Below are 23,913 nucleotides of genomic sequence, written 5' to 3'. Positions count from 1 at the left end.
CTCCGGACCCCCCGCGACCCAATAGGATAAGCGGTTTGGAAAATGGATGGATGGTGAAAAGGTCCATCCAAGAGGTCCAAAAAATTACAACTTATCTGTTCTGGCCAAAAAGGAGATCGTTAATTACAGGAGAGAATGCGACAAAACTGGTAAGATAACTCTTACCAGTTGACATTATCTTACAACTTCAGACAGGTTAAATGACTAAATGACTTGGGAACTGATTAAGGAACTGTTAACGTTGGTCTATGTTACTGACAGTGAAATAGATTTCTATAAATAAGTTGTTCATCTTCTTTCAACAAGCTATTATTTACACATTAAAGTATTTAAGGTATAGATTTAAAGTAGACTGTAAGGGTGGGTAATGTTATACTATGGGTAACTATGGTTAGTTAGTGAGCTCGGCTAAACGTGAAACAGGCTTAACGACACTCACATTTAGACTGCAACCTAATGTGCTAGAAAATAAATAATTAATTACAAGAATTTATTCTATACAAAATGTTATTTTCAAGATGGAGGCCCACCTCCAAAACCTCTTTCAAATGAGGCAGCGATGGTAGCGGACATGAATGACGCTGCACACCGTTGACTTGTGGACATAAAATACATCACCTGTTACAGTCTGGAAGGAGCCCATAGCATAAACCTGTAGAGCAAAGATTAACTGCAATGCAGCCGGGGGAGCGCAGCTTCAGATTGTGGGGTGATCTAACTGCAGATGGTCCGACAAATTTATAAAGCAAAATCAATTGCTCATCATTAACGGACATTATATGTAATCTAAGGGGCTCTTTAGCACCAGTAAGGACTGAAAGCTCACAGATGGTTGGCTTTATTTAGTACCAGTACTTTATTTTAAGGAAACCTTAACTCGGACTTTAAAGAAAATCATAACTTAAGGTGTTTTGTGCAACTGGCTCCAGATCTTAATCTAGCTGACTAGCAATGTAATTGCTTACACATAACAGTGCTATAATATACTACAGTCATGTTTCAAATCGAGTACAACATACCCCACTTTAAATTGTTACATCACAATTTATTATTTAAGTCCCTGCCTCTGTTCGGTGGTCATTCACCACCAGTTTTTATACCAACAACAACCCTTGAAGTACTGTATTTTTGGTACTAGTATGATACCCGGTGCAATGGGAAAGCACCATGAGTACCAATGACAACCAACAGCACATAGCAGGTTGGTTTTACTTTGTAACAGTGAGAACTGATAGCACATAGCAAGTCAACTTTATTCTTCACCAATATTCTAATCACCAGGACTGACCAGTACTTGTTTTTTGTATATAAAGCAGGCCAGAACTTCCCGTAGTAATGAAATCATTGGTCGAGAGGGTCCAGTTAGCATCGACCAGCCTGGCGTGATCCAAGAACCATCTGGATGTATCTCAAGCACACCATCAGTCACTCCAGAGTGTAAAGGTATCAGAGTCACACCAGAAGCATTTCTGGTGTCATCTGAAGTGGAGCACATCAATAGTGTGCAAATGAGGAAACTGGCATGCACATTGTCAGTGGGCAAGAAAGTAAATCAGGAAAGCTACTGAAGCTGGGGACAGTGATGTGGCCAAGAATATGTGTGCTTGTTTCCTCCTACAGATCTGCTCAGCCCATTGTGGAAAATCACCACAGACAAGAAGCAGCCTACGGGGGGTCTGCAACGGTCTCTGCTTGTTAAGATCACCATTGACGATTTCATCCTTCACAAACTGCTGGGAAAGGGCAGCTTTGGCAAGGTCTTCTTCCGACCACTGATGTTAGCACAAATATATTTGCAGTCATTTTCAAACCCCTATAAGATCATTTACAAGGTCATTTTCAGAGTTTGAATTTGACTGAAAATAAAGAATAATATTGATTTTAAACAAAGATTTGAAATTTTAACAAACAACACATCTATTTCAATAAGAAACATCTACTGCCATGTGTTAAAAAATATCTGTGACTTGAGTTTTTACTTTTATAGGTGTTTCTAGCTCAACTGAAGTCCAGCAATCAGTTTTTTGCAGTGAAGGCTTTGAAAAAGGATGTGGTCCTCATGGATGATGATGTGGAATGTACCATGGTGGAGAGGAGGGTCCTGTCTCTGGCTTGGGAACACCCTTATCTCACACACGTCTATTGCACATTCCAGACTAAGGTGAGGATCATCCATCTCTCTTTATAGACTACATTGTCTGAGGGTACTCAAGGACAGATAGATGTAGAGAAATTAATGTCTAGCTTTAATTATAACATCATATGCTATCATTGTCATGACTCGTTCTTTCTCCTTCAAGGAGAAAGTAAGTCTAGTGTAAAGGCCAATTCATACTTCACTTTTCAACATGCACTTTCAGTTGCGTATGATGGGATGTGATATCCCCTCCTGGAGCCGAGACCTTATCGTGGTGGAGGGGTTTGCGTGTTCCAATGATCCCAGGAGCTAAGTTGCCTGGGACTTTATGCCCCTGGTAGGGTCACCCAAGGCAAACAGGTCCTGGGTGAGGAACCAGACAAAGTGCAGCTCAAAAGACCCCTTATGATGAACAAAAACATGGGCACACATTTTCCCTCGCCCGGACGCGGGTCACCGGGGCCCCCTCCCGGAGCCAGGCCTGGGGGGTGGGGCTCGATGGCGAGCGCCTGGTGGCCAGGCCTGCACCCATGGGGCCTGGTCGGGCACAGCCCGAAGAAGGCACGTGGGTAACCCCTCCAATGGGAGGGGTCAAAGGGGTCGGGTGCAGTGTGAGCTGGGCAGTGGGCGAAGGCGGAGACCTTGGCGGTCTGATCCTTGGCTGCAGAAGCTAGCTCTAGGGACATTGAGTGTGACCTCTCTAGTGGGGAAGGAGCCTGAGCTGATGCGCTAGGCTGTGAGGTTCCGACTAGATGTAGTCGGGCTCACCTCGAAGAACGGCTTGGGCTCTGGAACCAGTCTCCTCGAAGGGGTTTGGACCCTTTTCCACTCTGGAGTTGCTCATGGGGAGAGGCGCCGAGCAGGCATGGGCATACTTATTGTCCCTTGGCTGGGTGCCTGTACATTGGGGTTTACCGCAGTGGACAAAAGGGTAGCCTTTCTTCGCCTTTGGGTGGGGGGACAGGTCCTGTCTGTTGTTTGCGCTTATGCACCAAACGGCAGTTCAGAACAACCACCCCTTTTGGAGTCCTTCGAAGGGGTGTTGGAAAGTGCTCCTCCCAGGGACTCTCTTGTTCTACTGGGGGACTTCAATGCTCATGTGGGCAATGACAGTGAGACCTGGAGGGGCGTGATTGGGAGGAACGGCCCCCCTGATCTGAAGCTGATGGTGTTTTGTTATTGGACTTCTGTGCTCATCACGGCTTATCCATAATGAACACCATGTTCAAGCATAAGGGTGTCCATATGTGCACTTGGCACCAGGACACCCTAGGCCGCAGTTCGATGATCGACTTTGTGGTCGTGTCATCGGACTTGCGACCACATGTATTGGACACTCGGGTGAGGAGAGGGGCGTAGCTGTCAACTGATCACTACCTGGTGGTGGGTTGGCTCCGCTGGTGGGGGAGGAAGCCGGTCAGACCTTGCAGACCCAAGCGTATAGTGCAGGTCTGTTGGGAATGCCTGGCGGAATCCCCTGTCAGGAGGAGCTTCAACTCCAACCTCTGGCAGAACTTCGCCTATGTCCCATGGGGAGGCAGGGGACATTGAGCCCGAATGGACCATGTTCCGTGCCTCCATTGTTGAGGTGGCTGACTGGAGCTGTGGCCGTAAGGTGGCCGGTGCCTGTCACGGCGGCAATCCCCGAACCCGCTGGTGGACACCGGCGGTGAGGGATGCTGTCAAGCTGAAGAAGGAGTCCTATCGGGCCTTTTTAGCCTGTGGGACTCCGGAGGCAGCTGATAGTTACCGGCGGGCCAAGCGGAACACGTCTTCGGCAGTCGCTGAGGCAAAAACTCGGGTATGGGAGGAGTTTGGCGAGGCCATGGAGAACAACTTCCGGACGGCTTCGAGGATATTCTGGTCCACCATCCGGCGTCTCAGGGCGGGAAAGTGGTGCAGCATCAACACTGTTTATAGTGGGGATGCTGTGCTGCTGACCTCAGCTTGGGACGTTGTGGGTCGGTGGAAGGAATACTTCGAAGACCTCCTCAATCCCACCAACACGCCTTCCAATGAGGAAGCAGACTCTGGGGACTTGGGGTGGACTCACCTATCTCTGGGGCAGAGGTGGTTAAAAAGCTCCTCGGTGGCCGGGCCCCGGGGGTGGATGAGATCCACCGGAGTTCCTCAAGGCTCTGGATGTTACGGGGCTGTCTTGGTTAACACGCATCTGCGACATTGCGTGGACATCAGGGGGTGGTGCCTCTGGATTGGCAGACCGGGGTGGTGGTCCCCCTCTTCAAGAAGGGGGACTGGAGGGTGTGTTCCAACTATAGGGGGATCATACTACTCAGCCTCCTTGGTAAGGTCTATTCGGGGGTGCTGGAGAGGAGGGTCCGTTAGATAGTCGAACCTTGGATTCAGGAGGAACAGTGTGGTTTTTGCCCTGGCCGTGGAACAGTGGACCAGCTCTATACACTCAGCAGGGTCCTGGAGGGTGCGTGGGAGTTTACCCAACCAGTCTACATGTGTTTTGTGGACTTGGAGAAGGCGTTTCACCGCGTCCCTCGGGGAGTCCTGTGGGGAGTGCTCCGGGACTATGGGGTTGCCTTATAAGGGCTGTTTGGTCCCTGTACGATTGGTGCCAGAGCTTGGTCCACATTGTCAGCAGTTCCTGGTGACGGTTGGACTCCACCAGGGCTGCCCTTTGTCACCGATTCTGTTCATCACTTTTATGGGCAGAATTTATAGGCACAGCCAGGGCGTTGAGGGTGTCTGGTTTGGTGACCTCAGGATTAGATCTCTGTTTTTTGCAGACGATGTGGTTCTATTGGCTTCATCGGACCGTGACCTTCGGCTCTCACTGGAGCAGTTCACAGCTGAGTGTGAAGCGGCTGGGATGAAAACCAGCACCTCTAAATCCGAGACCATGGTCCTCAGCCGGAAAAGGGTGGAGTGCTCTCTCTGGGTCAGGGAGGGGGTCCTTCCCCGAGTGGAGGAGTTTAAGTATCTCGGGGTCTTTTTCACGAGTGAGGGAAGGATGGAGCGGGAGATCGACAGGCGGATCAGTGCGGTGTCAGCAGTGATGCGGGTGATGCATCGGTCTGTCATGGTGAAGAAGGAACTGAGCCAAAAGGCAAAGCTCTAGTTTTACCAGTCAATCTACGTTCCTACCCTCAACTCTGGTCATGAGCTATGGGTAGTGACCGAAAGAATGAGATCGCGAGTGCAAGCGGCCGAAATGAGCTTTCTCTGAAGGGTGGCTGGGCTCTCCCTTAGAGATAGGGTGAGGAGCTCAGTCATTCGGGAGGGACTCAGAGTAGAGCCGCTGCTCCGCCGCATTGAGAGGAGCCAGATGAGGTGGCTCGGTCATCTGATTAGGATGTCCCCTGGACGCCTCCCTGGTGAGGTATTCCGGGCATGTCCCACTGGGAGACGACCCCGAGGAAGACCCAGGACACGCTGGAGGGACTATGTCTCTCGGCTGGCCTGGGAACGCCTCGGGATTCCCCCGGAGGAGCTGGATGAAGTGGCCGAGGAGAGGGAAGTCTGGGTTTCCCTGCTGAGACTGCTGCCCCCGTGACCCGACCTCGGATCCAGCGGAAGATGATGGATGGACGGATGGATGGATGGGATGTGATATAAATATCATCATCAGGGACTGTCTGTGGATGACTGCGGTTGGTGTGCGTGTAGCCCACATTTTTATGTCTAGCAGATACCTTGCGCCTCCACTGCGCATGTGCAAGATAATTGACCACGTATATCCAGTAGGTGGCATGTACTGTATGCATCAGTAGCTCTGGAAACCTCATATATATTCAAGATTAATGATACATTACCTGATTGGGCAGAGGTAAATATTAAACATATTTACTGTCAAACTGCATGTGAGACAAAACTCGCATCAGTTAAGTAGTTTTACAAAATAAAGTTATGTTTTTGTTGTTTTAAAAACCTGAGAAAACTTGAAATTTTCTGCTTTTTCATAAGCTTCATTCAGACCTAGGAGATGACATCTGGCCTCTGCAGGTCTGGAGGAATATCACATATAACTAGGCTTAAGAGTAACTATGCTTTTGCTTTCAACAGGAAAACCTCTTCTTTGTGATGGAGTACTTGAATGGTGGTGATCTTATGTTCCATATACAGAACTGTCAGAAATTCAGCCTACAGAGATCAATGTAAGTATGGTCTGTATCATATGGCTTTACATTGTAGCATGTGCAACAAAGGCAATTTGTCCACTCAAATTACCTGTCTTTCCATTATGCCATCATCTAACTTTGGTCAACTCAGGTTCTATGCATCTGAAATCATCTGTGGCCTCCAGTTCCTCCACTCTAAAGGAATCATATACAGGTAAATACAAAGGATGAGTCTTTCAGAGAGTTGCAGAATTGCTAGGCAAACTTCGCCAACTATTATTCAAATATTATTTGATTACTTCTGCCTCCACCTCACTCCAACCACACACAGAGAAACATGTTGTCAGATTGACCTCTGCCCTGTCCTGTCTTGTCCGTGGCATCCCTGCATGGCCAGCTGGTGTCACAGGACATTTCATTCTGTGGTTCCCGAGTTGTTTCCTTGTTCGCACTCTTCATTGGTCTTACTGTGTTGCACAGGCTGCTCTGTGGCTGTATGGACTGAGCATGCAGTTAAGAACCATGCATTTCCTACTTTTGTAGGTTAGAGGTTAACCCGTGCCCAGCCTCAACTATGTTTTGTTTACCCTTCTTAATTATGTATTTTGTATCTATTGGTTTTCAGCATGGATCCTTCTTTTGTTCTCTTGTTATCCCTGAGTATATCCAGTTTGTTGTTCCTAGTCTCACCTAGTGTTTGAGTCTATAGTGATTAATTATTATCCTCATCTGTTCCTTGTACACCTAGTCCTTAGTTGGGTTTATTAGTTATAGTCTGCACTTGTCTCTTGGTGAAGCCCTTGTTATCTGTGTATTTATGTGTCTGCCCTTTGCTTGTTCTTCGTTGCATTTTGTTTTTGCATGTGTGGTCCCTGAAGTTGTTTCTTTCCTTAGTTTCCCCAGATGTTTTGGTGTTACATTTTCCCTTGTGTTTAGTTTAGCTTTTGCTTGTGCTCCCTTTTGATTTAGATATTACGTCTTACCACAAAAAAAATAAACTAAAATAAAAAAATAGCAAATTTAACAGCTCAAATGTAGGAGCGTGTTTCTTGGGCAGTTTTTTAACAAAATAATCTCAACAACTGATCATACTGTAGGCAGCTCCATGAATTTATTTCTATACAAAATAAGACATTGTTGCTGCAAAAGCTTAGAACATTAATAGTAGCTTTGAAATTAGGGCACACTGTGAAGTCATTTGCAAAAAACATAACTATATTTAATAAACAAAAGAGAATTGAAAATTTACCTAAACATATATATATATCAATCAGATAGTTGCTTTTGCTCTATATCATGTTGAGTCCAAAATGTTTCCACATGGTGAAAGATGTATGTCTTATGTTGAACAGTCCTTGTTCCCTTATTTATGTCACTCATTTTTGTTTTCTTACAACTAATTATATTGCTGATATGTTGCATTTAAAATATTGAATATTTGACAATGCTTACTCATCCCTAGTAAATATCCCCTATTTAAATATGATGATTTTCGTATATTCCTGCAGCTAGCTGGTTAGTATGTACTGTACTTGTACTTGTGATCTCAGAGACCTGAAGCTGGACAATGTGTTGCTGGATGCTGATGGACACATCAAGATTGCTGATTTTGGGATGTGTAAGGAGAACATTCAGGGAGATGCCAGGACATCCACCTTTTGTGGGACTCCTGACTACATTGCTCCTGAGGTTCCAGCTCCTTCTTTTAATTTGCGGTTATTGACATGGCATTTTTTTTTATGAGATGTGTGTTACATCTTAGTTGTATGATGTAACTGCACAGATCCTATTGGGCCAGAAGTATGGAGCCTCTGTTGATTGGTGGTCTTTTGGAGTTCTGCTCTATGAGATGCTGATTGGCCAGTCTCCCTTTCATGGGCGTGATGAGGAAGAACTGTTTCAGTCCATCCGCACTGATGACCCCTTTTACCCCTGCTGGCTTCCCAAGAGTGCCCATGACATCCTAGTCAAGGTGTGCCTATATATCCCCTTTCTTTGTAAAGTAAAACTAAATGACTTCATATTCCGAAGAGCATTTCCTAGTTAGAACTACACTTCATCACTGCAACTGCATATAATATAGATTATTAAATATGTATATAAAGATTAATATTTTTCATTTTTCTGTGCTGTAACCCAAAGCACAATTAAACTATTAAAACCTCTGCAGGATTACATATATCATAATCCAATCCCATCAGTCTACTGCCTATGATAATACACACAAAAGTGCCATTTTCAACAACCAAACGAAGCCTGAAAACATCAAATGGCCCTTTAATAGAGTGGGAAAAAAATGTAAAAACTCCAAAATACAGTGAAACTTACTGAACAACACCTTAACATCAAAACGAGAGAATAAGTGGGTGTTGCCTGATTCTGTACAACTGATAGAGAGGCAGTAGCTTGACATAATGTTGGAATTGATTGCAGCTCTTTGTACGGGAGCCTGAGAAGAGATTAGGAGTAAAGGGAAACATCCGGCAGCACCGATTCTTCGCATCTGTGGACTGGAGTGCCTTAGAGAATCGACAGATCAAACCTCCCTTTCAACCCACTGTAGTAAGGACCTTAGCTTACGACCTTTTATCTCCTCTTTCTATTCATTTTTATTTATGGAGGATGTTATATACCCGTCTTTTATCTTTTTATAAAACTGTTTTGTTTCTTTATTGTATTACTTTATCCCTCTTACATCTTCACCATATGGAGTGGAAGGAAAGTCGCTTTAATGAAACTTTCTTAACTAGAAGTTCACCATATATAACATGGAAATCATGACTGAATTTAACAGTTTAAAGATGGAATCTGTTTTATTCCCTGATTCCAATTACAGAAATCCCCTGGTGATTATAATAACTTTGACAAGGAGTTCATCAATGAGAAGCCTCGACTTTCGTGTGCTGATCGTACCCTCATTAACAGTGTGGATCAGACCGTGTTCCGCAATTTCTCCTTCATCAATCCTGAGATGGACTGCACCAAGACTGCCTAATTCTGTGACCCTTCATTCAGATGCTGGCTAGTCAACTCTTTTAAAGGCATAATTGAGAATAAAAGCATGATAAATCAGCCTTAGACAAGGTTCAATGTGTGGGTCTATAGTCTTTTCTGATATTCAGTAATAGCCGTAATGACATAAAAATGACAAAAAAGTACAGTGCTAACACATGTTTTTCAGTATTTTCAGTAATCAGTATTGATAAATCTCAAGCTACGCCTCTTTTGATATTTGATGATTTGGTGACCCCTGTTCAAGATAATGCAGGAAAATCTATTTTTGGAATATTTCTGCTGATTACACAGCTTTTGAGTTTTAATCATGACTTAACAATGAAAGAAAGTTTCATTGAGTCTATCCAAGCAACAGGGGAACAGCAGAACATGATTGTCACACCTAACCGGGGAAGCAGAAGCAGGGAGACGAGGAAGCGGGATTAATTATGGAGGCATGACGCAAAACAGACATAAGACTTCACTGACTTCAATGACAGAACTGGGGAAAACATACCTAATGCAGACTTAAATACATAAGACTAATGACAGCAATAAGAAACAGCTGGTAAACACAGGGAATCCACATGGGATTTAATAAGCCGGTGTGGCACACGGAAGGAGCAGACGATCGGGTCATGACAATGATAGCATATGATGTTATAATTGAAGTTAAAAAATGATTTATTAAAAATACTTATTTAATATGTATCATGTCACGGGACGGCTCGCGATCGCCAGGTGAGCGGGCAGAGAGGCGAGCGAGCTGAAGCAGGCACACAGGCAAGGTTCGGGAAAACGGGGTTTACTCGGGAAACAGGGATCAGGAGACAGGTAATGCTGACTGACATTGACATTTACAATGACGGACAAAGGAAACCGGGGAGACCAGGACTAAAATACACGGGACTAATCAAAAGTAACCAGACACAGCAGGAGACGATCAGGAAAATACACGTGGGTAAGCAAGGGACGTGGCACACACGAGGAGCGGACGGGCCGGGCATGACAGAGCCCCACCCCAAAGGCGCGCTGCACCGGGCGCGCCCCGGAGGAGGCGACGGACGGGACGAGACAAGGAACCAGGACCTGAAAAACAAAACCCAAAACCATTAACAAGGGACCGGGAACAAGACGGACAGACAGAACAGGCACAAGGACAGGAAATGGGAGAGAACCTGACAAAGGACGGGGAACGAGGACAGACAGATCAGGAAAGGAGACACCGAGGGGACAGAGGGAATAAACGGGCCAGGAGTGAAAGGAGGGAATACAGGAGGAACAGCCGGGACGGGAGGAACAAAGGAACGAGGAACAGAGAAAGGAGGGACATAGGCAGGAGGAGGAGCAAACAAAGGAGGGACCAGGGCAGGAGAGCAGGGCAAGAGGGAGGGGGAACCAAGGGGAGCCCGAGGGAGCCCAAGCGGGCGACTGGGGGCGACCGGAGGGGCCGCAGGCGGCCGGGAGGCCGGAGCCGGAGGGGACCTCGGAGGGGCCGAGGAGGCAGGGCGAGGGACCCACGGAGGGGCCAGGGAGGGAGCAGGAGGGAGCACCGGGGAAGGGAACGAGGGAGCCGGAGGGGACCCCGGTGAGGGCAAGGCGAGGGGGGGAGCCATCGCAGGCGGCGACGTCTGCCGCCGCGCCGGAATAGGTGGACCCGCAGGCGACGGCCGACCCGGAGGGCCAGGGCCCACGGGCACCAACCGAGCCCCAGCGCAGGCGAGGCAGGGCGAGCCAGGGGGCAGGGCGGGCGCCCCTTGCGGGACACAGACATTTCGACCCCTGGTCGGGGTCGACGTCGCCGGGGTGAGGACTTAGAAGTCACAAGGGGAAACAGGACTGGAGCTGCTGGCCGCAGAAGGGGCGCCTCGGGCGTGGGAGCCACTGCAGGCGAAGGGGGCACCCCGGGAGCCGCTGTGGGCGGAGGGGGCACCCCGGGAGCCGCTGCGGGCGAAGCCCTGCCTGGAAGCTGCCGGCTGCTGCAGTGGGGGCGCCTGCCCGGGAGCTGCAGGCTGCTGCAGTGGGGGCACCTGCCTGGGAGCTGCAGGCTGCTGCAGTGGGGGCGCCTGCCCGGGAGCTGCAGCGGGAAGAGGGAGCTGCGCAGGCGTGGGAGCCGCAGGCAGTGGCGGCTGCACCTGCGCTGGGTCCGCGGGCAGCGGCGGCTGCACGGGAGCGGGCTCCCCGACGGCAGCGCCACTGTCACCTGCGACGGCTCCCCCCCTCGCCTTGCCCTCGCCAGGGTCCCCTCCTGCTCTGTCGTCCCCTTCCCTGGTGCTCCCTCCTGCTACCTCCCCGGCCCCTCCGCGGGTCCCTCGCCCGGCCTCCTCTGCCCCTCCGGGGTCCCCTCCGGCTCCGGCCTCCCGGCTGGCTGCGGCCCCTCTGGCCACCTCCAATCGCCCGCTGGAGCTCCCTCGGGCTTTCCCCTGTTCCCCCGCCTTCTCTCCCTTCTTCCCTGCCTCTGTCCCTCCTTCCTTTCCTCCTCCTTTCTCCGTCCCTCGTCCCTTCGCTCCTCCTCCCGCTTTTGTCCCGCTGTCCTCTGTTCCCGATCCCTTTGTTCTGCTCCGCTCCGCTCCTGGTTTCCCGCTGTTCCCTCCCGTCACTCCCGCTCCTTTTGTTCCTCCTGTTCCCGCTATGTCCCCTTTCCTGGTTTGTCTTTCTGCCTTCCCTGTCCTTTGTCAGCTCCTGTCTCACGTCCTGTCGCTTGCCCTGTTTTGTGCATCGGTCCTGTTTCCCGTCTCTCGTTGCTGGTTCTGTTTTTTTTTTGCTCCAGGTCCCGGTTCCCGTGTCCCGTCTGTCGCCTCCTCCCTGGCGCGCCCGGTGAAGCACGCCTTTGGGGGGGGGGTTCTGTCATGACCTGCTCGTCGGCTCCTCATGTGTGCCACGCCCCCTGCTTACCCACGTGTTCTTTCCCGATCGTACCCAGCTGTGTCTGATTATTTTCAATCAGTCCTGTGTATTTCAGTCCGTGTCTTACCTGAGTCCTTTGTCTGTCATTGTTGTGCTAACTGTTGTTGTACGGTTAGTCGTGGATCTTGTACGAGTTGTTCCTGCCTGATGTCCTTTCTTCCCTCGTCCCTGATTAAACCCCGCGTTACTCCGATCTCGACCTGTCTGCCTGCTGCTTGCTCGCCTTACCCGCACGATCGCCGCATACCTCCGCCGTGATCGTGACATATCAGCAACCTATACTGTAGCTCCAGCTTGTGGGCATTATGATCAATGTTTCACTTCTGGTGTAGGTGTATCACATTTGCTAACCTCTTGTTTATAATGAATGTATAATTTATTATTCATTATAATCTTAGCAAGACGTAGGACAATATAAGAGACTGTCTTCATAATCATCTTTGTTATTATTAGGTTTAACTTTTGGCAGCTGTAGTCACTCTGCACTGAGTACACTGAATTGGTATTTGCCCTGTTTAGAATGTATGGCATGCACCAACTGAACACACTAGTTACTTTTCAAGTGACCTAATGACATCCTATAGTATATGGCATTATCATCAATGTTTTACTTCTGTTGTAGGTGTATCACATTTGCTAACCTCTTGTTTATAATGAATGTATAATTTATTTTTCATTATAATGTTAGTAAGACTGTTTCTCCCATTAGTGTTTCAACAATATAAGAGACTGCCTTTATTATTATCTTTATTATTATTATTATGTTTAACTGTTGGCAGCTGTAGTCACTGTACACTGAGTACACAGAATTGGTATTTGCCCATAATAGAAGTAAGCAGTGCTCAGGGCACTATTTATTGACAGATTGACTAAATATTAAAGACATTTTCAAGAAGCAATTCTTATGGACTTTTATCAGGATTAAGGTTTACAAAAATGAATCTGGTGCCTTTTAAATTAAATGAGAGAGCGAATTAATTAGCCCCAAGATTATAAAATAAAATAAAAAATAAATACAAAATTAAAGGAAATACTTCAGTTTTGGAGTTCTCTCTGTTTTAAATTAATTTATTAAACTCAAATTTATCTGTTCATCTATCCATCCATTTTCCAAACTGCTTATCGTACTGGGTTTCGGGGGATCCGGAGTCTATCCCGGAAGCAATGGGCACGAGGCAGGGAACAACCCAGGATGGGGGGCCAGCCCATTGCAGATTTATTTGTTCATACCTTTGTTATTTTTATATTATTTTTTCAAGTAAAGTAATTGATACCTGCTAATGAAGGTCAGCTATAACTAAAATTCTCTATTATTAATCTGGCAACCATGGTGAAAGTAGCTTCACTTTGCAAACAGTGAGGGGCCGCAAGTCACTAGATCCTGGTTCCAGCATCCTGAGCCGCATAGGTGGACTTGGTACTCTAGTACTGGTGGTTTGGGGAAGGAGATCGATCACATCCTTCTGGGTATGTGCTGGGTCAACATTAGTGCCCAGTTTGTGAATTCTGAACTTGTTGATGCCTCTCTGAAGATTCAGCTTTGGTCCAGTAGGCTACCACCTACTACAATAATGAGGCTGAATTTCGCCAGATTCCAAGGTAAAGGTGCGTCTAATGAGTCTACCCACAGTTTGTATGAGGAACTTGCAGACTTGGGCATGACTGCTGATTCTAATGTGATGTGGGAGACCTTCCATGACAAGACCCTGGGGTTTTATTCGTGTTGTCAGTATTCGCAGAAAGAGGTGTTTAGTCTCGCAGGGCACCCTGGATATTATTGAGGGGAGCTGCAGCGCGTGGCTTGATGGCAAATCCAGAGAGAGATAGATAATGCCGCTTTCATCAAAGTGACAGCCGGGGTCAAAGGTGACAGAGGTCATATTTGTCAAAGTGACAGTTGGGGTCACAGTGGTCATGGGGTAATTTTACATTATGTGTAGTGACGTAATGTTTCCCACCATTCCGAGGTAAAATTTCACTCGGGGTTGGTGGCAGGATTTCTTTTTTTTTTTATTTGGTTGGGAGAGAAGGGTCAAAATGGCATTTAGCGAGGAGACTGATATGAAGCAGAAAATCAGTGCTTATGAGTATGAGTAGGATTTGTCTGACGGTTTTGAAACCCTTGCTATGAGAGTGAAGCTGTAGATGAGCGTGCAGTTAAGAATCATGCATTTCCTACTTTTGTAGGTTAGAGCTTAGCCAGTGCCCAGCCTCAACTATGTTGGAAATTTTGTGTTTTGCTTTCTCTTCTTAATTATGTATTTTGCATCTATTGGTTTTCAGTATGGATCCTTCTTTTGTTCTCTTGTTATCGCTGAGTATATCAAGTTTGTTGTAATGTTCTTAGTCTCACCTAGTGTTTGAGTCTATAGTGATTAATTATTATCCTCATCTGTTCCTTGTACTCCTAGTCCTTAGTTGGGTTGATTAGTTATAGTCTGCACTTGTCTCTTGGTGAAGCCCTTGTTATCTGTGTATTTATGTGTCTGCCCTTTGCTTGTTCCTCGTTGCATTTTGTTTTTGCATGTGTGGTCCCTGAAGTTGTTTCTTTCCTTAGTTTCCCCAGATGTTTTGGTGTTACATTTTCCCTTGTGTTTAGTTTAGCTTTAGCTTGTGCTCTCTTTTGATTTCTTGTCTTTCTGAGTTCTGTTCACAATAAATTCCATTTGTGTTTGTAAGCCACACTGTGCATCGTCCATTCCATCATGCCGCTCCATAACATAAATATGCAGTATATATCAAAATACTTATTTCCTTGTGAAATGAGATATTACTTGTTACAGCAAAAAAATAAAAGTAAAATAAAAAAAATTCAAATTAAACAGCTCAAATGTAGGAGTGTGTTTCTTGGGCAGTTTTTTAACAAAATAATCTCAACAATTGATCATACTGTAGGCAGCTCCATGAATCTATTTCCATACAATATAAGACATTGTTGCTGCAAAAGCTTAGAACATTAATAGTAGCTTTGAAATTAGGGCACACTGTGAAGTCATTTGCAAAAAACATAACTATATTTAATAAACAAAAGAGAATTGAAAATTTACCTAAACATATATATATATATATATATATATATATATATATATATATATATATATATATATATATATATATATATATATATCAGATAGTTGCTTTTGCTCTATATCATGTTGAGTCCAAAATATTTCCACGTGGTGAAAGATGTATGTCTTATGTTGAACAGTCCTTGTTCCCTTATTTATGTCACTCATTTTTGTTTTCTCACAACTAATTATATTGCTGATAAGTTGCATTTAAACTATTGAATATTTGACAATGCTGACTCATCCCTAGTAAATATTTAAATATGATGATTTTCGTATATTCCTGCAACTACCTGGTTAGTATGTACTGTACTTGTACTTGTGATGTCAGAGACCTGAAGCTGGACAATGTGCTGCTGGATGCTGATGGACACATCAAGATTGCTGATTTTGGGAATGGAGAACATTCAGGGAGATGCCAGGACATCCACCTTTTGTGGGACTCCTGACTACATTGCTCCTGAGGTTCCTGTCATGATCGCCGTGGAACGGATAAGGCGAACGGGCAGGTGGGCAGGAAGAACCAGGCAGGAAGGCAGAATATGGGACAAACTAGGGGTTTAATAGGGTAAGTAAGGGCAGGACAGAACACTGGCATTGACAACATCAATGACGGACAGGGCAAACAGGTAAGATCAGGATTTAAATAAGACATGACTAATCAAAATAAGCAGACACAGATGGAGACGATCAGGGAAGAACACGTGGGTGATCAGGGGGTGTGGCACACACGAGGAGCGGACGAGCCGGGCATCACATAACCGCCCCCCCCTAAAGGCGCGCTACTCCAGGCGAGCCTAGGAAGGGGCGCCGGACGGGACGAGGGAAAACCGGACCTGAAAAAGAACAGAATGATCAACGAAGGACAGGGAACAAGACCGAAGTACAAAACACGACGAGGGACAAGACATAGGATAAGACCTGACAGAGGACTGGGAAGGCGGAAAGACAGATCAAGAAGGGTGGAACAGAAGAGACAGACGGAACAAATGGACTGGGAGTGCTAGGAGGGAACACCGGGGAACCAGGAGTAGAGACGGGCGGAACGAAAGGTCGAGGAGCAGAGAACGGAGGGGCAAAGACAGGAGGAGGAGCAAAACCACGAGGGACAAAGACAGGAGAGTAGGGAGCGAAGGAGGGGGAACGAAGGGGAGTCCGAGGGAGCTCCAGCGGGCGACGGGAAGCAGCCGGAGGGGCTGCAGGCGGCCGGGAGGCCTGAGCCGGAGGGGACCTCGGAATGGCCGAGGAGGCAGGGTGAGGGGCTGAGAAGGGAGTCGGAGGGGAGACCAGGGAAGGGGACGAGGGAGCTGGAGGGGACCCTGGCGAGGGCAAGGAGAGGGGGGGAGCCGCAGTAGGCGGCGACGTCTTCCGATGCGCTGGAGCGGGTGGACCCGGAGGCGACCGCCGAGGAGCCGGCGGAAGGAGCGAGGCAGGGCGACGAGGGTGTGAAGGGGGACCCGCAGGCGATTGCTGACCCGGGGGACCAGGACCTGCAGGCGTCGACCCAGCCACAGTGCTGGCGAGGGAGGATGAGCCAGGGGGTAGGGCGGGAGGGACCCCAGTCCTTCGTCTGTGTCCCCTCCCCTTACGGGACACAGACAATATGACCCCTGGTCGGGGTCGAGTTCACCGGGGCGAGGGCCGAGGAGTCACTAACAGGGTCCCCAAGGGGTCCCATTCAAGCTCCTCCACCTCTGAGGAGGGAGGAGCGACGGTGGGGTCCTCCGGGACCTCCTCGGGGACTGGGGTAGAAGGGACTGGAGAGGGGTCAGGGACAGGAGTCACCGACGTAGAAGGGACTAGAGTGAGGCCAGGAACAAGGGCCCCAGGGGGCACAGTCACAGGAGGCAGAAGGAGCGCTACGGGCTGCAGAGCTGCAGGCTGATGCAGAGGGGGCCCCTGCCCGGGAGCTGCAGGCTGCTGCAGTAAGAGCACCTGCCCGGGAGCTGCAGGCTGCTGCAGTAAGAGCGCCTGCCCGGGAGCTGCAGGCTGTTGCAGTAAGAACGCCTGCTCGGGAGCTGCAGGTTGCTGCAGTAAGAGCGCCTGCTCGGGAGCTGCAGGCTGCTGCAGTAAGAGCGCCTGCTCGGGAGCTGCAGGCTACTGCAGTAGGAGCACCTGCTCCGGGGCTGCAGGCAGGAGGAGCGCCTGCTCCGGGGCTGCAGGCAGTAGGAGCGCCTGCTCCGGGGCTGCAAGCAGTAGTAGTGTCTGTGCTGGCGTTGCAGGCAGTAGGAGCATCTGTGCGGGCATTGCAGGTAGAGGGAACGCCTGCACGGGAGCCGGGTCCGCAGGCTGAGGGAGCGCCTGGGACGTGGGCGCGGGAGCTGCTGCAGGCGGAAGGAGCGCCTCGGGCGTAGGCGCGGGAGCCGCAAGCAGAGGGAGCGCCTGCTCGGGAGCCGGGTCTGCAGGCTGAGGGGGTTGCGCTGTCTGTGCAGGTGGCAGCGGAGGCGGCTGCTCAGGTTGCGCAGGTGGCTGTGTAGGCGGCAGCGGAGGAGGCTGCTCCGGCTGCGCAGGTGGCAGTGGAGGCGGCTGCTCGGGTTGCGCAGGCGGCGGGACCGGTAGGTCCTGTGAGGGCATGACGGGAATGGCCCCTTTAAGAAGCCGGGGCACTCGCGGAATCGCGTCCCGTATGGGACTGGCCCTCTTATTGGCCAGCCGCTCGGGCCGGAAGTTATACCGCTCCAGGGGTGGCAGTAGCTCCATAGCGGCTGGGTTCTCTCCCCTTGTGGGGAAATTTGCCTGCATGGGCAGCTGAGCTGCGGTGGTGACGTCCAGGTCGGCCAGGGAGTCCTCCCGTTCCCTGGTCGGGAAACAAGCGGGGAGGAGCGTACATGCTCCCAGAGCGATCGTGGGGGCAGTCGCTGGCTTCTTCTTCTTCCTTTTCTTCTTGGCTGTCACGGCGCTCGCAGAGGGCTGCTCCATCTCCGTTAGAATGGAAGGCTGGGGAACCACTTCCGCGACGCTCGGTGCGTCTATTCCCAACCTCCTCACCGTCAGTCATTGCACAAGCTGGTAGAGGTGAGAACGCACTTCTCCCAGGCATTTCCCATCCCCCGAAGGGGACATAGCCAGCAGGAGGTCGCAGCTCTGGGTGGCTAGGTCCAGCACGACGGGGTCCTCCCTCACGTCGGGCTTGCTGAGCCAGTAATGGGTCTTTTGCAGCAGACCGAGCCGATCGTTCTCGGTCTGCCGCTCTGCCTCTTTGGTAAGGTCTGTCATTCTGTCACGATCGCTATGGAACGGATAAGGCAAACGGGCAGGCGGGCAGGAAGAACCAGGCAGGAAGGCAGAATACGGGACAAACTAAGGGTTTAATTGGGTAAGTAAGGGCAGGACGGAACACTGGCATTGACAACATCAATGACGGACAGGGCAAACAGGTAAGACCAGGACTTAAATAAGACATGACTAATCAAAATAAGCAGACACAGATGGAAACGATCAGGGAAGAACACGTGGGTGATCAGGGGGCGTGGCACACACGAGGAGCGGACGAGCCGGGCATCACAGTTCCAGCTCCTTCTTATAATTTGCGGTTATTGACATGGCATTTTTTTTTATGAGATGTGTATTATATCTTAGTTGTATGATGTAACTGCACAGATCCTATTGGGCCAGAAGTATGGAGCCTCTGTTGATTGGTGGTCTTTTGGAGTTCTGCTCTATGAGATGCTGATTGGCTAGTTTCCCTTTCATGGGCGTGATGAGGAAGAACTGTTTCAGTCCATCCGCACTGATGACCCCTTTTACCCCTGCTGGCTTCCCAAGAGTGCCCATGACATCCTAGTCAAGGTGTGCCTATATATCCCCTTTCTTTGTAAAGTAATGACTTCATATTCTGAAGAGCATTTCCTAGTTAGAACTACACTTCATCACTGCAACTGCATATAATATAGATTATTAAATATGTATATAAAGATTAATATTTTTCATTTTTCTGTGCTGTAACCCAAAGCACAATTAAACTATTAAAACCTCTGCAGGATTACATATATCAGAATCCAATCCCATCAGTCTACTGCCTATGATAATACACACAAAAGTGCCATTTTCAACAACTAAACGAAGCCTGAAAACATCAAATGGCCCTTTAATAGAGTGGGAAAAAAATGTAAAAACTCCAAAATACAGTGAAACTTACTGAACGACACCTTAACATCAAAACGAGAGAATAAGTGGGTGTTGCCTGATTCTGTACAACTGATAGAGAGGCTGTCACGATCGGTGCTGGTGAGCGGGTGATCACACGGGCAGGCAACAGGCAGGAAGCAAGCAAGGCAGGCGGAATCAGGGAAAATGGAGATTCATTAGTGATACGGGGCTCGGGAGCTGCAGGCAGAGGGCACGCCAGCTCGGGAGCTGCAGGCAGAGGGAGCGCCAGCTCGGGCAGCTGCTCAGGCTGCGCGGGCGGCTGCTCGGGCGTCGTAGCAGGGGCCGGAGCTCGCCGGAGCTGGATCAGCCTCCTGAGGCTCTCCACTAATATCTCAAGGCGGGAGAGAATGCTGCGAAATCACGCCGCAGCTGCGCAGCGAGCCGGTCCTCCTCTGGGGAGCCCTGTACGGCCGGCTCATCCATCACCCTCCAATAAAGTCCCTGGAGGGTGAAGTATTGATTAGCGAGGACCTCGGGCGTAGCCGGAACCTCCAGCGGGGGCGCAGCGGTTTCAGCAGGCAGAGGCGAAGGGAGCGCCTTGGGCATGGCTGCCGCTGGCGGCGGGATGGGCAGGTCCCGCGCAGGAGAGACAGGCGTGGCCCCTTTAAGGGTGCGGGGCACACGCGGGATAGCGTCCCGCACCGCTCTGGCCCCCCTATTAGCCAGCCGCTCGGGCTGGAAGAAATACCGCTCGAGGGGCGGCTGCAGCTCCTCGGTGACCGGCTCCCGTTCATGGAGCAGCAGAGGTTCCTCCTCCTCCTCGCTCCCAGATGGGAGCCAAAGCCTGGCGAGAGAGCAAGCTCCCAGGCTGATCATCGGCTCATCGGGTCTCCTTCTCCTCTGCTTTCTCTTCTTTTGGTCCGTCATTCTGTCATGATCGGTGCGTGAAAACGGGTGAGGTGAACGGGCAGGTGAGCAGGCAGACAGGCGGAATTCGGGGTAAACTAGGGGTTTATTAAAAGGAGTGGGACGGGCAGGACAGAACAGGAGTACGGACATCTACTAACATCAATGACGGACAAGGGACACAGGCCCTGGGGCCTGGGGCCTCATGTATAACGACGTACGTAGAATTCACACTAAAACATGGTGTACGGACAAAACTAGGAATGTGCGTAAGCAAGAAAAAATCCAGATGCATAAAACTGTGCGTAAAGCACAGATCGACGCACATTCCCTTTATTAATCCCAATGAGCGTGAAATTTTACGTACGTGAACGAGCCGACAGCCATCCCCCCAACCAGCCCATGATTATGATATTTACATATATAAATCTGTATAAATACCCGCTTTGTTCTGTTTTTCTTAAACAACAATAGATAAACCACGTGGGAAAAATACGTATTTTAGCGAGTTTGAAGTGAAGGTCATGTTAACAGAAATAGAGAAAAGAAAAGTGTTATTATTTGGTGGTTTAAGTAGTGGCATCAGCACTAAAGTTGACGGAGCGGCAGAACGTGGTGGAGTCAGTTAAAAGTGTTTTTATCTATTCGCACGGTGGCCGAAATTAAAAAGAAGTGGTCTGACATTAAAGTCGACGTGACAAAATGAGTGGCCGCTCACCGTAATAGTCTTAACAGTACAGGCGAAGGGAGCGGAATCCCCAGGCTCTCACTTTATCGGGTGAGGGGGACGCCGATGTCAGCGCGGGTAAGTTTTTCTCGTAGCATACTTGTTTGAATTACTTGCATGTTTATGAATAACAAGTAGGATGCAGATGCGGTGTTACTTTTGTTTATTGTTTGTTTATTCTTACAGACAATAGTACAAGAGATGCCTCAGTGCCAAGGATGACACAGGCGGCGATGGTGCTGCTGGCCCGAGCACATCTTTGGGCGCTGGCTGCACACATTCCCGTGCCTCAGAAACCGGGGGGGCAACCATCCGGCCGTGTGCTGTGCTGCAGTCACAAAATGCTAAAGTCCATGCTGTAAGAGATGTTGCCAATGAAGTAAAATATTTAAATGATACGCTGTGTGATATTAACAACACATTAAAAGAATTCGTTAAAAATAAATGCGGTGTATGGTTACCTGTTTTACATTCTTGCTATTACATTCAAACGAAGCTGTAATGCTGTTCCATTTCGTGGGAAATTTGGTGGCTGAGGTTCATCTTGCCTAAACACTTCAGATACCGGCAAGCCACGATTTTGTACCAGATTATGCAGCACGCTGCACTCGTGTATAATGCGACACTTCTTGCGAACTGAATAGTAGCACCCCACTGCTACGAATAATTATGAAATGTATTTAATGGCGATGAGGCCCTTGCATTAATGAGACGCATGTTCGAATCGCACATAATTTGTTCATTAATAGAAAGTGCTTTCTATTTACATAAGCAAATTCGTTCTCTGAAGGTGCCTTTATAGCAATGTGAGTGCAGTCGATGGCTACATTTTTACATTGGAAAAACCTGACATTGATGCAAATTGCGCTTTAATGTTTGCCTGTTCAACCACAATGTAAGAAAAATTTATATATCTGGGTGACAAGCGGATTATGCCGTCCCATACAGCTGGCATGGAGTGACTTAGTATTGACTAAATAACCATGATCCCTGAATACGCACTCTCTTCTACTACTTCCATAAGCTACGTCTTCCAATAACGCAAGAGTTGCTATGGTAGTTGTAATAGTTCGGTCATTTTCTGCACCGTATTATTGTTACATATTGAATGAAAATCAGGTGTCGTACAACGTAAACAACATACAATTATTGTTCGTGTGTTGGACAAAGTCAACGTCATGATTGTAAGTTTAAAAAGGGAAACCACAGTAGCAATGACTTACCACTGGGAGCCGCCCGTTTACAAAACCGAGCAGGATCGTGCGTACGCCATGTCTGGAGCTGCCGTGAGAATGTGCGTAGCGGTAAGTCAAGTTTCTTTTTTATACATCTCGACGTGAGCGTGGAAATGGACGTACGCAACATTTTCTTGCGTACGCACCATTTATACATGAGGCCCCTGGACCCAAATAGACAGGACAGATCAAAATAACTAGACACAGCTGGGTACGATCAGGGAAGCACACGTGGATAATCAGGGGGGCGTGGCACACACGAGGATCGTACGAGCCGGGTATGACAGAGGCAATGTAGCAGAAAAATTTTAAATCAACCTCTCTGATAACACAGAGAGTCACTTAGAATAAAAGTCTAGACCTATCAGTTTGGTGAGTAAAGGCAATCTCTTTTATTACCTAACCCTAACCCTATAAAGACTTCTAAGTCCTGATTGGTCACAAAACACCAACAAACCGAGCTCAAACGTATAACAAACACAATTCTCCTGCTCTAATGTTTCACCTTGGTAACAAGGTAAAATCCACCCATCTTGCTCAATTTACCGGAATCTGTCTCAGCTTCTAGACTCTACTTGAAATATGTATATAAATATTGATCATATGATGTTGAATCACTATTAATGTTTGGGTGTACCATTGATTAATGATTAACACATTGATGTCATTGTCATTGATTCACTGCAAATACATGGTTAACACATGATAAGTATGAGTAACATGATTACTTATACTTTTGCACTCCCAATACTATATATTATCTGCTGCAGCTATTTTATAAAGCTATTATTCGTTGTGCACCAGTTGGGGCAGCTTCAAACACAAAGAAACACAAACAAATTATATATATAATATATATATAATATTTATAGCGCATTATCACGACATTACATTGTCTCAAAGCGCTTTACAGCATCCTCACCCAAAGCCTCCAGTGAGTAAGCCAAAGGCGACAGTGGTAAGGAAAAAATCCCAAGAAGGAAGAAACCTTGGGAGGGACCAGACTCAAAGAGGGAGTCCATCCTCCAGGGGCCGGCAGGGATAGTCAAATAGGAGAGATGTTTAAGTGCCAAGTCACACTATCAAAATCATAAGATTTGAGAAATAACTGGAAAGCAGGGAGGATGACAAGCCAGTGCCGAGTCTTCTTCCAATCGCCAGGCAACTAGAGGTAAGGCAGCAGGTTATACATGGAAGATGACACAGGCAGAACGGCGAGCTGGATGCAGGGACGTCACTGGTGGTGGCGACGTCACATGTAGTAGGGTGTGCTGGACATCTTGATAGATTGAGGTCTCCAGGCAGCACCCCCCAGGAGGAGTAGGGGAAATAAAATGTACAATTAGTAAAAGTAGGGGAGGCTATAGGCAGTGCTAACAGCTAGGTGAATGCAATATGAAGTGCAATGTGCAAGCTCTGGCAGATATGGCTATGGCAGCATCAGTAGGAGAGAGAGGCAAGTGGGAATGCAGGCATGGGGAGTCCCTGAAATGTCAGCACTCCAATTCCACAAGGGATTGTGAAGCTAGAGTGACAGCGCTGACAGTCCAGTTTATCCAAAGCCAGTGGCAACAATCCCCACCCAACTCTACACCTCACACTATAGGTCTACCTGGGAGTGAGGAGTTAATTAGAGCTAGAACTAGTGTTCCTATATGCTAAACTAAACAGGTGTGTTTTTAGTCTAGACTTGAATATTGAGAGTGAGCCTGAAACCCGCACATCCAATGGAAGACCATTCCACAGCTGAGGAGTTCTA

The 23,913-nt window shown here is 48.3% G+C and overlaps 1 protein-coding gene across 6 annotated transcripts in view; it reads left to right on the top strand.

Annotated features, from left to right (window-relative positions):
- Nucleotides 1-21,364, top strand: part of LOC125738526 (protein kinase C theta type-like) — an 86,800-nt gene extending 65,436 nt beyond the window's left edge. For 4 of the 6 annotated variants that reach the window (XM_049007606.1, XM_049007605.1, XM_049007604.1 and 1 more), the window contains 9 exons: nucleotides 1,314-1,443; nucleotides 1,621-1,757; nucleotides 1,988-2,161; nucleotides 6,173-6,264; nucleotides 6,380-6,442; nucleotides 7,779-7,917; nucleotides 8,012-8,200; nucleotides 8,662-8,790; nucleotides 9,065-10,564. In XM_049007606.1, coding sequence (XP_048863563.1) covers nucleotides 1,314-1,443; nucleotides 1,621-1,757; nucleotides 1,988-2,161; nucleotides 6,173-6,264; nucleotides 6,380-6,442; nucleotides 7,779-7,917; nucleotides 8,012-8,200; nucleotides 8,662-8,790; nucleotides 9,065-9,223 — 1,212 coding nt within the window. In that variant the 3' untranslated portion in view covers nucleotides 9,224-10,564. Of the gene's footprint in view, nucleotides 1-1,313; nucleotides 1,444-1,620; nucleotides 1,758-1,987; nucleotides 2,162-6,172; nucleotides 6,265-6,379; nucleotides 6,443-7,778; nucleotides 7,918-8,011; nucleotides 8,201-8,661; nucleotides 8,791-9,064; nucleotides 10,565-18,797 lie in introns of those variants that run through there. The other 2 variants (XR_007396851.1, XM_049007608.1) reach the window with 2 other exon arrangements.
- The last annotated feature ends 2,549 nt before the right edge of the window (nucleotides 21,365-23,913 follow it).

Source organism: Brienomyrus brachyistius, chromosome 3 (assembly GCF_023856365.1).
Source record: "Brienomyrus brachyistius isolate T26 chromosome 3, BBRACH_0.4, whole genome shotgun sequence".
Taxonomy (NCBI): domain Eukaryota; kingdom Metazoa; phylum Chordata; class Actinopteri; order Osteoglossiformes; family Mormyridae; genus Brienomyrus; species Brienomyrus brachyistius.
The sequence above is the reverse complement of the archived record's forward strand: the minus strand, read 5'-3'. Positions and strand labels throughout refer to the sequence as shown.